The 17,053-nt window shown below is 42.5% G+C and overlaps 2 protein-coding genes across 2 annotated transcripts; both read left to right on the forward strand.

Moving 5' to 3' along the window:
• Positions 1 to 1,799: 1,799 nt before the first annotated feature.
• Positions 1,800 to 6,459, forward strand: LOC139441414 (uncharacterized). Its single transcript, XM_071222331.1, has 3 exons — positions 1,800 to 1,924; positions 2,017 to 2,117; positions 5,606 to 6,459. The coding sequence occupies exons 1-3, from the start codon at positions 1,800 to 1,802 to the stop codon at positions 6,457 to 6,459; spliced, it is 1,080 nt and encodes a 359-aa protein (XP_071078432.1).
• A 1,700-nt stretch (positions 6,460 to 8,159) lies between these two features.
• On the forward strand, positions 8,160 to 16,001 carry LOC139441404 (monocarboxylate transporter 12-like). Its single transcript, XM_071222325.1, has 6 exons — positions 8,160 to 8,481; positions 10,051 to 10,194; positions 11,369 to 11,629; positions 12,177 to 12,560; positions 12,768 to 12,893; positions 15,865 to 16,001. Exons 1-6 carry the CDS (start codon positions 8,160 to 8,162, stop codon positions 15,999 to 16,001), a joined length of 1,374 nt encoding a protein of 457 aa, XP_071078426.1.
• Positions 16,002 to 17,053: the final 1,052 nt, after the last annotated feature.

The raw sequence follows: 17,053 nt of genomic DNA on the forward strand, positions 1-17,053 counted from the left end.
TTAACAGGTATGTCTATGCACTTGAGATTGACAAGGCAATAACTGATGCTACTGCTTCCTCTCACCATTGTGCATCGTTGAAATCCATCTCATCACAATTGTATTCACAGTCAACAACCTTTACTCCGGACAATGTTGGCACCCACTTTACATCATGAAGCATTATATGTTGAGGGAAGTTGTTTCATTCTCCACCCAAACCTGTTTTGTAGAGAACGACATGATCAGTTACACAACGTCATTCTCATGCTTTCTGCTGATTTTAGGCATCCTGGCCCAGATGGTTGCACAATCAGAGTGGATCCTACCCCTGCATTCGTTTCACTGTCCAAAGACTAGAAATTGTCCCTAAAAACGTAAACAAGAACCCTGTCGCTATACTCGCACAAAATCAGCAGCTTTCCAGACAACTTAATCATCCTTCAAGCAGTAAGTGCCAGGTACATGGGCATCTCCGTTCAGACCCTGCAGCTGTAATAATTGGAGATCTAGTATATCTCAAGTCGGACGGAGACAAGACTCATACTCAAGATAAATACATGATCATCAGACTTTCGGACCGTGGCTTACAGATTAGAAAGTTGTCACAAAATCAGTTCATATCCAAGGTATATGATGTTCGTCCCACTGATTGTTACCGTTGGAGACCAAGAGTTCTTGCGTCTCAACTCAGAGACCAAATAAGAGTCTTATGGAGAAAGATAATGTTGTTGAAGAGTTGACCCAAAGACAACAATCGGCAGCAGCTGATGAGCGTCCTTAGCACAGTGACAATGATGCTCATGACGTGACCATGAACGCTCATGGATCTTCACTTGGGACCATCAGTGATCTCGAGGATGAAGAGGATACAGAGCTTGGTTGTTCTTAGTCTCTTGGCAACCCACGTATATGCCAGAGACAGCGGTCAGAACCATCAAGGCAGCAATCTGGCGACTGGATATTGACATTATGACTCTAACATGCCACATACAAAATTGCCATATATCATTGTAATAAGTGAGTAATGTTGGACTTTTATATTATGTGTATTGTCTCGAACATTCTGAACTTAATTATGTGAGGGTGGAGAGGGAGAAGAGTGTTGTGTGTTTTTTGCCAGCCCTTCCCTTTTTTCGATGGATGTTATTGTTGCAGAATAAACTGCATTGCGTTTAGACTGCAGTGTTGACTAATCCTTGTCGCAGCATTTCACAAATTGTTCTTAGTATACATTTGATGGCATTTAATCTCCTTTTTGACACATTATCCTGATCGTTTGAAGACAGAGATGTAATGACAGCTATCGCTATCATGTTTACCGACATTTTTCCCATGGATCAAGGAATAACATTTTCCCTCAACAGACGCAACTCGTTGACGACACAACAAACTGCAGGCTCTTGAAGCAGCTGTGTCCATGTACTATGAATACGATGTCTAAAACATTTCGACCAAACACCAGATGGCAGTGCTCGTTTTGAAAGTTAACTGACATAAACGACACTCTATTATCTATTTTAGGGTAAAGAGATCATACGTTGTTTCCTTTGTATGGAAAACGACATTTTTCCTGATAAATAATAATAGTATTGGAAATGTGTGAATAATCCTCCGGAAACTGTTATCTTATGTTATTAATGTGTTGTGTTTTGGAATTACGGATACGCAAAGACAGAGACGTGACTCATTAATATTCCGCAACATGTGCTACCTGAACATGGAGTAGCTTGTTCTCGCGTTCACTGTTTGCATGGAGGATACAATCGTGTGATGTGTGCTGGAGGCTCAATCACAGGTGAGGGCATTTGACCTGGACAATGAAGGAGATCAGCAAGGAGCTGACCACTGACCTGAGCCTGGAGGAAGTGACGCCGCTGGACTATCCCATTGATGACGTCACAGCAATTCAGATCACAAAGAGTGTTGAAAAGCATGCGAGGATGTGGACACACCGCCCCCCTCTGATGGGGGTTTGGGTATTTTTGTCGGTGCAAGGTTTGCGGCTGTGTTTATAACTTTTTGTATCGTGTACAGCTTCGGAGTGATCTATGTGGAACTTGTGGATGTGTTCAACGCTACCAGAGTAGAGGTGGCCTGGGTGGGGTCGGTCGCAAGTGGAGCTATGCATATGGCAGGTAGGAACGAGGGGGTGGGAAACGGGTTGATGATGAGGGGGTTTGGGGTTGAATGGGGTGGGATAAATGGTGGTGGTTTGTGAGCGGGGGCTGTCGCAAGTTCAGCTTTAGTCATGGAAGGTAGGAATGATTTTGGATTGGGGAAGGGGTTGATGATTAGGGTAAGGGCTGGATGGGTGGGGTTTTTGGATGGAGTTAATGGTGAATGGGGGACGGGAACGTCGGAAGTTTTGATGTGTATAATTCAGCTAGCAACGAGCAGTTAAGGTGGTAGGGATGGGTTTGATGATGACTGATGTGGGTTGGTGTGGGCTGATGTTGAGGGGGGTGGGGGTGTTTGGGGGGATGGGGTGCGGTAGGTGTGGATGATGATGGATCGTAGGTAGAGGTTGGGGTAGGGGTTGATTGTGAAGGATGGGGAGGGTGATGGCTTGAGGTGGTGTTAATGATGAGGTGTCGGGTACTGTTGATTGTGAGGGTTTGGATGGGGTGGGGTTAGGGGTGGGGTTGTGTTAAAGGTGAGGTGTGGGGATGTGTTGATGGTGAGGGATGGGGTGGAGATGGGGTGGGGTGGTGTTGATGGTAAGGGATGGATGGGGGTGGGTGGTTTATTTGTGTTTATAATAAGTAGTATATAATGGCAGATGAGGTACGATACAAGGTCCGAGCTGGTTTTCCTCGCCTTTGTTCAGTTAAAGTTTTAAGAAATCACCTTGACATCTCAGATCACATTAATCGAGCAATGAGTCAATGCCCGGCAAAGGTATTGCATCAATCACACACAATCCTAAGACAGCACCTTATATCAGTTTCAGACATAGTACTTTCATTGTCATGACAGCTCTTCAGTGTAACTGACAATGACATATGAATGACGTCATATTCGTGCAAGCTGGTTTCCGTTTTCGGAAATTTACACACCACACTGGAATCTAAATATAGTGAATGTGACCACTGCTTAAATTACATAGTACTACATTCCGGACGACTAATCACTGCCAAAACACTATGCAACGAACGTCTACCGAATCCCATTTGAAGCAATATAGCTCAGCTACAATCATTGAGACACGTGAGACATTGACAAGTACCGTTTCAAATGATATCGGGGGCGGTCGGGTAGCCTTGTTGTAAAGCGTTCGCTCGTCACGCCGAAGACCCGGGTTCGATTGTACATGGGTACAATGTGTGAAGCCCATTTCTGGTGTCCTCCACCGTGATATTGCTGGAATATTGCTAAAAGCGGCGTAAAACCATACTCACTCACTCACTCACTCGAATAATATCGGTTTAAACGTTGATTACATAGGAAATATGTCGTGCCATATACTTATTTCAGAAAATAATTGAATGAATGCTATCCAATGCCATGTTGTAAATGTAAGGCTTTTCTTTTCGCCTATTGCCGATAGGTTGTAATTTCGTTTACATGCAATTTCTTTCCCGGTTCGACAAGTACATGCACCTGATTCGTACCTCGTGCTGTCCGTGTGTTGATGGTGTGGCATGCCTTGCCGATACAAACATACGGCACGATACAAACGTCACACTGTCAGTAAATGGTTTGGACCAACGGCCGCAGACTTCTTCTATTTCTATTTTATGTCCTGAAAAAAGATGATGTCATGTTTAAAACTGAATCATGTACATATTACTGGAATGTTCATTTAAACAGGTTCATAAATAGTCAATTCATTTTACCTTTAAACTAGATATATTACCTTATCACTTTTTTTCAATTGTTATTTTCTACGCACACATTTTGTGAAGGAACACATGTTTTACACTTGTGTTTGGTCAGTTGATAGAGACAACAATGATGTTAGATGCGTGTTTATCAGAAACGATTCAAATAGTTTATCACGTGGTCAACAACTTCTGAAATTTTGAATTCAAAGAAGGATTTGTTCATTTTATTTCTATAAAAACGGTTTAAAAATACTTGACCTACACCCTAATGTTGTTGGCAATGTATGAGTGAGTGAGTGAGTGAGTGAGTGAGTGAGTGATTGAGTGAGTGAGTGGACGGGTTTGGTTGAGTGAGTGAGTGAGTGAGTGAGTGAGTGAGTGAGTGGACGCGTTTGGTTGAGTGAGTGACGGGGGACACCAGAAATGGGCTTTATACATTGTACCCATGTCGGGAATCGAACCCGGTACATCAGTGTGACGAGCGAACGATTTAACCACCAGGCTACCCGACTGCCCTGTTTTCTTAAGACTTAATATTTTACTTTAATATACATGAAACGATGGCACGGTTGTGCAAATGGGTCGGTAGTTATTTAATACTTCATCTACATACATATTCATATCAATAATGTTAACTAATGAAGCGCATGGTTTGATTATTCACATAATTTCTCTTTCGATGCATACAGAACTAGGCTGAATATTTTAGTTCCGCATTCATACAATGTGCATTGTTCTAACACTGATGCTGAGATTGCTAACTATCACTGTGAGAGGACAGTAGGTGCCCACAAGCCCATGCGTGTTCCGTAACTAAAATGAGGACATAGTTAAAACAATATGTGAATGTCACCATGACCCAGCGCTATACAGTGGTCAGCTTGGTCGTCCATTCGATTATCGCCAGTTCTTTGTGATTTAGCTGAAATACTGCGGCGTTTCACAACATGCACTCGGCGGCTGTGACTAAGTACATCACACGTGTTTTACCAAGGAAAGCCGATTTCAGATTATCCAGGTCCTATGCTCACAGTCGTCACTTCTATGGACGATTCACAATATGAACTAATGGCGTTTTTTTATAAATTAGTTGATCATTGATATTCAGACCAACAGCCCTGCCAACCGTGTTATGACGTCTACGTGTTGTGACTTTGTCAACATAGATGTTCACTTTCATATAAATAGTTTCCGTAATAGCGCAAATATTCATGTAGATAAAACCTTAATTTCGAATATTCGCCGGAACAGATTTCAAAAGGCAAAATAGTGATGACAATTCTATGGATGGATCACTGAACATTAGTGGTGACGCCAGGTGTTCGTGAAAAAGATAAGCAAGTACTGACCTACCTACAATTGTGAATGTTATGCTCCGAATATGTATATGTATATATGTAAATGTATAATCTGCCATGGCCCCATCTACGCGTGTCACAGTAGTCATGGTTACCTGTACCGGGATTGTATGTGTTTGATGCATTGCCCATGCCGGCACTGACTCATTGCTCGATTGATGTGATCTGAGATGTCAAGGGGATTTCTTAAAACTATAACCAAACAAAAGCAAGGAAAACCAGCTCGGTGTCCTTGTATCGTACCTCAGCTGCCATTATGTACTAGTAGTTATTATCATCCCAGTACCCTCCCCATATTCAAATCCCCCCCCCCCCCCTCGCACCCTCCCCCTAACCCTACAACCCCAGACTTGTAACTGCCCATGCCCCTCATCGCTAACACCAGATTCCTCCAAGTACCCTGCCTCTCAGCACGCATCCCACTACCTCACCCTTCACCAGCAACACCACCCCAACCTCACTCCCATTCCTCACCATCCCACCCCCATCCCCCATCCCTCACCATCAACACCATCCCACCCCAGCCTTCACCATCAACACCATCCCACCCCGTCCAACCCCACAACCACCCCCATCCCTCACCATCAACACCATCCCACCCCAGCCTTCACCATCAACACCATCCCACCCCGTCCAACCCCACCACCACCCCCATCCCTCACCATCAACACCATCCCACCCCAGCCTTCACCATCAACTCCAACCTACCCCGTCCAACCCCACCACAACCCCCATCCCTCACCATCAACACCATCCCACCCCAGCCTCCACCATCAACTCCAACCTACCCCGTCCAACCCCACCACAACCCCCATCCCTCACCATCAACACCAATACCTACCACCGTATATGCTCTTTGCTGCCCTAACTACTACCCCAATCCCACGACATCATTCCCACCTGGCATGTGTGTAGCTGACGGCCCCGCTCCCTCAACCGACCTTAACCCAACCACCTCGTCACTAGCCCTATCCCCATCTTCACCTCACCCCCTCATCATCAACCCTATACCCATCGTCATCCCATCCCCTCATAAACCCAATTCCCATCGTCACCCCATCCCCTCATCATCAACCCTATCCCCATCTCCACCCAAACCCTTCATCACCAACCATACCCCAATCGCCACCCCAATCCCACATCATCACCACTATTCCCATCGTCACCCTACCCCCTCATCATCAACCCTATCCCCATCTCCACCCAAACCCTTCATCACCAACCATACCCCAATCGCCACCCCAATCCCCCATCATCACCACTATTCCCATCGTCACCCCACCTCCTCATCATAGATTCTCTACAGCAGCTCTGTGGTGCTTTGCTTTAGCTGATTCGCCTGAACAAGAATCGATTGTTGCGGGTAAGGGACACATATCAAGTTAAGGTAAAGCAAAATATGAATCGAGGGTCCAAGGACTTAGTTTACACCGAGGGCAGGGCTCACGAGTTACTGACATTACTGACACAAGTAAACACAATCTCAGTGCTGACCGAGCACGACCTCTTCTCCACATGAAGTCAGTCAAGATTGACTAAATGCACCTTTTGTCTGTATACACGTATATCACAACCCATCGTGATCCTGGATATGTGATATTCTGACTTGCCATACATTACCTTTCAGAGTTGCTTGTAAATTTTCACCAGAGCAGTTGTTTTAGCAGAGCAGCTTCTTGTGTGTCGACTACATTGTATCTCTCTCGAGATGGCGCCCCTACCCTTACCTCGTATTGCCTCGTTCTGGAGTTTCAAATTGCTTGATGCTCCTCCAGTCAACTATTGTAAATTACTATTAACGTCTAGAAAAGATATAACTGATCAAATTTTCACTGGCGGCCTTGGGTTTGTCTGAGGGCTTATGCTGATCAAACTGAAAACAGACTGTCACGAGGCTGTGCTCCAATAATCATGGGTGACGTTAAACAAGAATGAGATGTGTTTGTTTATTTGTTTGTTGTATAGTGCCGCAATATTCCAGCTTCATGATGTCGGTCTGTCAATAATCAACTCTTGACCAGACAATCAAGTGATTGTCATAATGAGCATCGATCTTCGCAACTGAGATCGATGACCTGCATCAACCAAGTCCTCGAGTCTGATGACCCAATCCCGTTCGTCGCCTCTTACGGCAAGCATAGTCGCCTTTTACGGCAAGCATAGGTTGCTGAAGACCTATTCTACCCCGGATCTTCACGGGTCAAGAAGTATTTACGAAAACGTGGTAATAGGTTCACAGGTTTATTACAAGCAGTAATTGTATCAAAGGACGACAATATAAAAGATGAAAAAAACAATCTATACTGACAATGATATCTAGTTAAATAAATCAGAGCAAACACACAAGCCGCTCAGCTAAGCAATTGTATTATAGAAATAAAATATGAGTGGCCAAAACAACACGTTGACAAAGCATTGACAAGATGAGTACACTGCCAATTAAGTTAGCTGTGACCAGTTAACATCAGAGTTAACTAACTCAACATTCTAATTAGTGAGTAACCTCACCAATGACAAATAGTGGAAAACAGACACAGAGGGCCTATCCCTAAAAGAAGTCACTTAGACGAGAATTTCTGAACATGAAACGTGTTTGACTGACTGAATACTCAGCTACTTTGATTGAGCAAGGAAACACGAAACTTCACTTATAGCTTGACAATCACAGGATAATTCACGGCTTTCTAGAAAACCCAAGTATGAAACACTTGCTAATAAGTTTAGCTCAAAACAACCAGAGTAAGCCAATACGAGATCAAACTTCGGTTTGTACGACCAAACACCAGATGGCGATCCTCTTCATGTATATTCACTGACAGAAACCACACTCGTTTTGTTTCCTTTGTAATTAAGCCATTTTTATTCCACAACATGTGCTACCTGAACATGGAGTAGCCTGACTGCTGTCTTCTCACGTTCGCTGTTTGCTTGTAGTATACACTCGTGTGATGTGTGCTGGAGGCGCAATCACAGGTGAGGGCAGTTGGCCTGGACAATGAAGGAGATCAGCAAGGAGCTGACCACGGACCTGAACCTGGAGGAAGTGACGCCGCTGGACTATTTGAGGGATGATATCACAGCAATTCAAATCACAAAGGGTGTTGAGATAGCCTGTGAGGATGTGGACACACCGTCCCCCTCGGATGGGGGGTGGGGGTGGATTTGTGTTGGTGCAAAGTTTGTGGCTGCGTTTATATGTTTTGGTATCGTGTACAGCTTCGGAGTGATCTATGTGGAACTGGTGGATGTGTTCAACGCTACCAGAGCAGAGGTGGCCTGGGTGGGGTCGGTCGCAAGTGGAGCTATGCATATGGCAGGTAGGAATGAGGGGGTGGGGATGATGATGGGGATGATGAATATGTGATACTTGTTTGTGGATGACAACTTCTTTTATTCTTTGTACGACGTTTCAGAGCTTACTCTTGTTCCTCCATCAGGTGAATGCGTAGTTCGTGCATAGAGTACTATATATAAAACGTGATGTTTACCCAACACAAAGTGGGTTGGTGGTGATGAGGGGGCGATTGGGATAGGATTGATGATGAAGTGTTGGGGTGATGATTGGGGTAGGGTTGGTGACGGGGATTGTGTTGATGATGGGGATTGGGGTGGAGGTTGGGATATGGTTGGTGATGTGGGGTTGGGGTGGCGATGGGGATAAGGTTGATGATGTGGGGGCGACGATGGGTATAGGGTTGATGATGAGGGGATTTGAGTATGGGGAGGGTACTTGGTTTGATAATAACTACGAGTTAATAATGGCTGAGGTCATTACAAGAACCCCTTGCCCGAGCAAGGTCTGTTTTCTTTAACACTTTAACTCGGAACACAGGTGCACACGATTGGCATACGTGAACTGGTATTGTAAGGCTTAATTATGATAAGGGCTTAATACAGATTTTCCTGAACAATTAAAGTGAGCTTTAGAGCGAATTCCCACCAGTAGGCCAGACCGTGCTTATCCTTTGTACGAACCCCTTGTGTCACCACTTATGTTCAGTGATCCATCCATAGAATTGTTATCACTATTTTGCCTGGCAAATATTCGAAATTAAGGTTTTATGTACATGTATATTTGCAGTATTACAGAAACTATTTATATGAAAGTGAACATCTGTGTTGACAAAGTCACAACACGAAGCCGACATAACAGGGCTGGCAGGGCTGTAGGTCTGAATATCAATGATCAAATAATTTATAATAAAACGCCATTAGTTCACATTATGAATCGTCCGTAGAAATGAGGACTGTTTTGACATTGTCAACATAGGTGCTAGGGAAACTGAAACTTAGTCATTGCCGCCGAGTGCATGTTGTTTAACGCTGCAGTATTTCAGCTAAATCACAAAGAACTGGTTAAAATCGAATGGACGACCAAACTGACCACAGTACAAGCAAAGATCGGGTTATGGTGGCATTCACATATTGTTTTAACTATGTCCTCATTTAAGTCATGAAACACGCATGGGCTAGAGGGCACTCTCCTCTCACAATGATAGTTAGTAATCTCAGCTAGTCATGTAACCTAGTGGTTAAAGCGTTCGCTTGTCACACTGAATACCCGGGTTCAATTCACGACATGGGTACAATGTGTGAAACCTTTTCTGGTGTTACCCGCCGTGATATTGTTGGAAAATTGCTTAAAGCGGCGTAAAAACAAATTCACTCGCTTACTCAATCATTATGAAAACGATCATTTTATGTCTTTGCTTTCCACCGACAAAGGCGTATTCGTGTTAAGTGTGTTTCCCCACGAAGTGAAATGGCTGGAAATATAGGAATATTGTTAAACGTGCAGTGATCATGAGGAATGCACGACTCTACGTTGTCCTCCAAAACATGAAATCAGTGGAACATTGTTAAACCTTCCATTATCTTCCCACCAGGGCCTCTGTCCAGCCTGCTGATAGAGCAGTACGGGTGCCGGGTGACTACCATCATCGCTGGTGTGTTGGCAGCTCTTGGCTTCTTCGTCAGTTCCTTCGCCCCTAGCTTGGCCTTCCTGTACTTCAGTTTCGGCGTGGTGGGAGGTGAGTAGGGGACACGATGCTACACTTACATAGCACTGATTATCTGGCCCAGACTCGATTATTTACAATCGATCGTCATATAGCTGGGATAGTTCTGAGCTCGACATTAAACAACAAACACACGACACGATATGACGCCCGAGTTCAACATATTTCTTGTTTAGCCCAACCTTGTTAATATGGACTGTGTTGTTTGTTCTCAGTGAAAACGCCCCCATTGTACAAGTTTCGGATTGACGAATATTGACAATAATCATCCGTAAGGTGTGATTAAAAATACTCTTCACAAGATTGTAAGACAAGAGGGTTGACTTCCAAATTTCAATGGTCGACTTCCCCTTTATGGCGAGCAATATTCCTGCAGCTCCATTCCTTGGTGTCTACATTCAAAAGCTGCACAGGTACAATCCAGTATGTTCGAAGGACGAAAAAATCTTAGAGCGTCATACGACTTTTGCTCCAAAGCTGTTGGATCAGGGTTACAATATTCAAGGCATTAGTAAAATTTTCAAAGAGTTTTATAGCAGACATGAGGAGGACATTTCCAAATCTGATGCATGAGTGGCAAATAGTATGTCTGATGGAATTCCAAGTTTAGACTTCTACAGCATGTTCCTGTGTTTTCATGCACAGTTTTGCTGTGCAAGAAAGGAAGCGATGAAAACCAGTCTTAGTTTAATATAGTCAGGACAGATCGTATAAGATCTGACAACAATAGGGTGTAGTTTTTTATAAAACTCAAAAAAAATAAAAAAAACATATCCTGGTTTGAATTCAATATTTCAGAATTTGTGGACCAGCTGATAAGCTATTACAACACCTGAATCGTTTTTGATAAACATGCATCTGGCATCATTGTTGTCTCTATCAACCGACTAAACACAAGTGCAACACATTTGATCCTTCAAAAAATGTGTGTGTAAATAATATAGATTGAAAAGAATTGAGAAGTTAATATTGCTAACTTAAAGGTAAAATAAAATGACTATTCGTTATCGTGTTTAAATGGACATTCCAGAAATGCGTACATGATGCAGTTTTAAACAGGACATCATCTTACATATAGTGGAAATAGAAGAAGTTTCCGGTAGTTATATTTCCCTGTGGCATCCTGAGTGTTAAGAACATATTTCAACCAATCAGATCCAGTTTACAAAGCTATTATACTCTGCAGGGCTTGGTCTTGGTCTGTCCATCGTGCCCAGTGTTGTGGCAGTGACCGTCTACTTCAGGAAGAGGAGGAGTCTCGCCATATCCATATCAGCTATAGGTGCTGGAATCGGGACAATGTGCCTGCCCCAGCTGTACAGGGCGTTGATCAACCAGTACGGCTGGCGAGGCATAATGATGGTGTTGTCAGGGGTAGCACTCAACCTCGTCGTCTGCGGGAGTCTCTTCAGAATGCCACCTCATACCATTGCACAACAGCGGAAAAGTAACTAATTCTAGATGCAGTAGATCTCTGCAACATTATTGTTTACTACATAAAGGGTTAATATTTCATTCTGAGAATGTAGAGGAATACGTTCCCAGATATATATGTTCGACGGCATTCCTGGGCATAGCAGAACGACGCAGATTGCAGTGCAAAGTTACTTCCCTTAGTCATGTACAAAACATCTGATCGTGGGCTGGAGTCGCCCTTCGTCAAGAGATTTCTTCAAATTATCTGTTTATCACCAACGTATCCGTACCATGACGGCTTAGCCAAAATTGTTAACGTAATTTGGGGGTTTCCTCACTAATCAGAAAAAAATAAAGTACAGATCCCAAACATAACTGATTTTACAGATAAAACTTAAATCAATTACAGTAAACTACGGCTCTAAAGATCTCACTAATTTTACTTCCTTATAACCGTAGTTCGTTATAAGCATATATACAGCAAATGGACGGGCCCAAAAGCAGTTCGTTATATCCGTCAATTCGTTATTATGGTATTTGCTGAATACAGAATCTTAATTATTTGATCTTGTCTGCAGGAACACACCTAAAAAGACGTCATCCACGTTGTGTATCCTTCCAAAGCTTGTTCGTGGTGTTAAACCATCGCCCGTTCCTCATCTTCCTGACAGCCACAGCATTCACGCACCTCGGTGTCATGGTGCCGTATGTGCACCTCCCCGACTTGGCTCGTCTCACCGGGGTTGCCAAGGGCGACGCCTCCTTCCTGGTTTCCATCATGGGTCTCGTGGGCATTCTGGGAAGGCTTGTGTTTGGTTACGTCGCAGACTTCAGCTGTGTCAATAGGATCTTCTTTTATGCCGTCCTGTTGTTGATTTGCGGCGCAGCCACTTTTTTATGCACGATGGTAAAGACGTATGCATTGTTTGCTGTTTATGCTGCAGTTCAAGGAGCGTTCATAGGTGAGAATCACGTGGTGTTCTCACTCACTCACTCACTCACTCACTCACTCACTCACTCACTCACTCACTCACACACACACACACAATCTCACTCACTCACTCACTCACTCTGAAACTCACCTTAAAACTCACTCTGAAACTCACCTTAAAACTCACTCTGAAACTCACTCTGAAACTCTGAATCTCTGTATACACGTGTGTCCCCAGGGACGTGGACGGTCTTCACCGCCATTGTTGTGACTGACATTGTTGGAGTCGACCATACCGGCAACGCCCTTGGACTGACCAACTTCTTGAGTGGGATATCCGTCATCGTTGCCTCTCCTATTGCAGGTATGTGGGTTGCTGGTTACTGTTTCTCGTAGAAGAAAGAAGGAAATTCCCAATGAATTACTTTACGATTTTAGCACTGGAGCATTCATCAGTTGAGCTGATTGGTCTGTCCAAGCTTCGTGTACAGGAAGGGACACTGCTCCAACACTGAGAACAATATCATGTGACGTCATCCCTTGTCATAAATTGATATCATTACGTCAGCGGAACAAAGGGATTTAAGTTTGGCTGTTGAATATTCTGCATGTCTCAGAAGCTCCGAATTACGTTTTGGCTTTTCCTCCTGAATGAATACTGCTAGTCTACCACTCCGACTCAAGCTAACACCCTTCATTCACATTCAGATGACCTGTAATTCCTTGTACATTATTCTGACATACTCCAACTCTGGCTCCAACAGGTGATGCTGCCCGTGGACATTTTTAGAAGCAGGAGGGTTATATGAAAAAAACTAATTTTACTTATTCCTACTATATCATGAGCTTGTGTCTATGACTCACTATCAAATAGTGATGACCCCAGGCGTTCGCGAAAAGGTGAGCGTGTCCTGCCCCACTGGGGGCACCCGTCAACAACATATGCAAAAGCAAGTCAATTGTTCATCTGAAAACAACCCACGGGAATGACCAGGTGTTCGAGAAAGACTAGTACTCGCCTTTCAAATATTTTCATCAGAAAAGGAAATGTCAGTGTGGGAAGATATTTGCAAGCTCTACGTAAACGTCATAGCAACATGTCATATTTAGTAAGTTCTTCTGAATGTCCACCATCACATATCTAGAATGACTTCACCCGGCAAGTGATCATGAAACCTTGATTGACAAGCTTGTTTGTCAACAAAACGTGCCTTTGCGTGCAAATATCAAAATTAATTTTAATTTGTTTTCTATGGGATGCCTTTATTATGTTAAGACGATCTACACAACAACGTTGTTAATATATTTTTTTAGATACTTGGTCATGGGTTTTGCTTGTTTAATCGACTCACAAACGTTTACCAGCATGGTAAAACCCATGACTATGGTATGGTGGTAACAAATTAAGAGTTTGCAAATCCTTGTGCGCCTAGGTGACACACGAGTGTCTGTCAGATACCATTTACCTTACAACGACTTGTTTCAAAACGTATCTAACGAGCGAAAGCTCGTTGGATACGCTTTGAAACAACGAGTTGTAAGATAAATGGTATCTGACAGGCACGAGTGGAGTAATCTGTTTCTTACACACCCTAAAATCGAAACTTTTTAGCACTCTAATCGACATTTACAAAACGGCGTGTTCACTGACAACGGTACGCGGGTTTTCCAGAGGAGTATTTTTGTTGATCGAGGGATCGTATGTACATAAATGTGTCATGTAAGTGATCAGAAACAATCTGACAATCTTCGTACTGTTATTTGTTTTATGTTTTCCTACGTAACCAAGGAAATTAGTCAGAAATGCAGATAACTACGGTCGTCGATGTGCGTGACTTTCCGTCAGTCATGGCGTCACTCAGCACGGAAATTTGTACGATTTCTGTTGAATTTACTTATTCATTGTAATGTATATATTTGTAATTCCATAATTAGTGCTACGATACCCTTACCATAAATAGTCTCAAACGCGTGAGCCAGTGTATGCAATATCAGACAAACGGAAAGCTCTAATAGGAGAAAATGCTACACAGTGTAAAACTTGAATTTTGCTTTGTTTACATTTCAACAAGAACAGTTTTCCGAGCACAGTGTTCTTGCACACGTAATATATATCGTTTGATTTCATCTAGATAATTTGTATTGGTGACATTCTAAAATGTTAGAGGAATTCAGGGATGTATGTATCGCGGCTGAGTGTGAAATATACGTGATCCAATACAGGACTCTCAATAATAATCGGCACTTGAAACGTGATTTTGTCAACACTATCCAATATGGCGGAACGAACACTTCGGCGTTTTTGTTTGCGTATTTTCCAAAACATTTTAATCCATTCTAGGCGACGTTTCAAAATTATCATATGTGAGTTAATGACAAACACATACCCTTGATCACTAGTATGCTATTTCATAATTCAATTCTTCGAGTAAATATCCGATATTTGGATTTTTAAAAACAGAATGAAAAAAAACGTGAATGGTTATTTAGTAATGTGTCAAAAATGCCGAGATTTATGATGTACTGAATTTCCATATGTAACTTTTTGCTTTGCCCAAAATGGCAGTGAATGATTTTTTTTAATTTGATTCGACTTCGATGTGAGGTTTGAAGAGGAGGAACATATAATGTGGATGTGGCATCAAGAGGGTTTACACTCTAAAAGTCATAACGTTCAACACAGACGTAGGTGAACATTCGACTGAAGCACGAGCAACTTATCAATGAATTACAATCTGGAAAGTAGTCTTTCATAATCTGACCTCAGGTCATCACCGGGGTCACAGGTGGCCCAGTCTTCTAAGGCGCCACGATTCGCTGTGCAGAGTTGCGTACCCTGGACACGCCAAAAACCTATTCCCCCGACTATGTTTCTAGGTTTGTCAGCACCATATCCGTGCTCGTGGGTTTCACCGAAGTGGTAAACTGCATCACTTCGGGCTTTCCTCCCACATTAAGCTGACACGCCCTGATATAACTGAAATATTGTTAAAGGCGGCGTTAAACCCAACTCATTCACTCACTCAGGTCATCAACATGGAGTAGCTAATCACAGCCCTGGAATTCGATCTCACACATATGATTGATACCAATTATCTCAAATGGGGTTCTCAGTCACAGATGTGTAAGAAATCTCAGTTCCCAAGACATAATGACATCTAGTAAACCAAAAATGTAACTCAACGATACTGTTGTGTGAATAGAAAATGAAGTCTTGTAAAGATGCCTTTGTACGTCCTGTATCCCTACTTTCATGTACATCTTCTTACTGTAACAGGATCCTTGTGATTCTGTCTTGACTGTGACGTATATTTTCTACGTTTATTTGTTTCCAGGTTCCCTGTTTGACTTAACAGGCAGGTATGTCGCGTCCTTTTACCTGGCTGCGTGTATATACCTCCTGGGTGGTTCGCTCAACATGGCGGGTTATTTATACATCAAACTGAAACACGATAAAGGCATTATCGATTGACAACATATGTTTTAGTACGAACGTGCACGTGTAAAGCTTTAATTATTCTTTGAATTCATTTGAATAAACAAACATGAAACAATGCATTGTAGAAAGTGGTCAAATGTAACAAATGTTATGCCCTACACTACCAGTTGTCGAACTTCCATTTTTGTGGAAACCTCAGTAGCTGAGCTGGTGAGATCGCTCACTTTGTGTGCTGGCGAATAGGTGCCTCACACTGGCAGTGTGGGTTCGAATCCTGGACGGGACTTAACCCCCAAAAGTATTTGCATCTGTACTTTACTAAGAAAGTGTTATACCGAATATAACGTTTGTTAAATAAACATATATTCATTTTTATTTGTCTCTTTGGTAATAAGTTGTATCTTTTGGATGAATTACTTTGTTGGTGAAGAAGTTTTGGGATACAGTTTGGTTTGAGCCTTCTTTACAGCAGCTTCGCAGATTTGTGTCCTTTGACCTCAAGGATCTGCTGATTTGGATTAAAGGTTGACCCCGAGCTTCCATGTCCACTTAGGTACCCATGGCTACCGTGATTAAGTGAATCAATCGAGATAGATAAAATCAATTTACTCACGAACGGTTTCCACGCAAACGAACCTTTTGAGGTAATTCATAACAGTTGATGCGTACAGAATAGAAAAATGCATATTGAGAACATATAATTAAAGTATATATATGGCAAACACGGCAAGATGACAATCGGATGACTCGCATTGAATATGTTGGCATATCATACAAACACATAAAGTATATAACATGGTATCAATTTTATGACAAACATAGATATAATTATTCATATTTTAAAAAAAACATGAAATTAATATGCAATTATATCAATATACCGAACCGCAAAAGAAACGTCACCATTGATTGCTATATGAGAAACCTTATTTGTCCAAACACTGTAAAGATACTTTGAGACATATCAAAAAGGTGAAACTGAAAAACTGATCATCAAAGTTGAAATTAAAGTGTCAAATGTTCTTAAAGTGAAACACAACACTAGTCTCTGACAAAATGTCATCACAAGTTAGTATCTCGTGTGT

This window comes from Haliotis cracherodii, unplaced genomic scaffold (genome assembly GCF_022045235.1).
Source record: "Haliotis cracherodii isolate W230 unplaced genomic scaffold, xgHalCrac1.p SCAF_40, whole genome shotgun sequence".
NCBI classification, from domain to species: Eukaryota; Metazoa; Mollusca; class Gastropoda; order Lepetellida; family Haliotidae; genus Haliotis; species Haliotis cracherodii.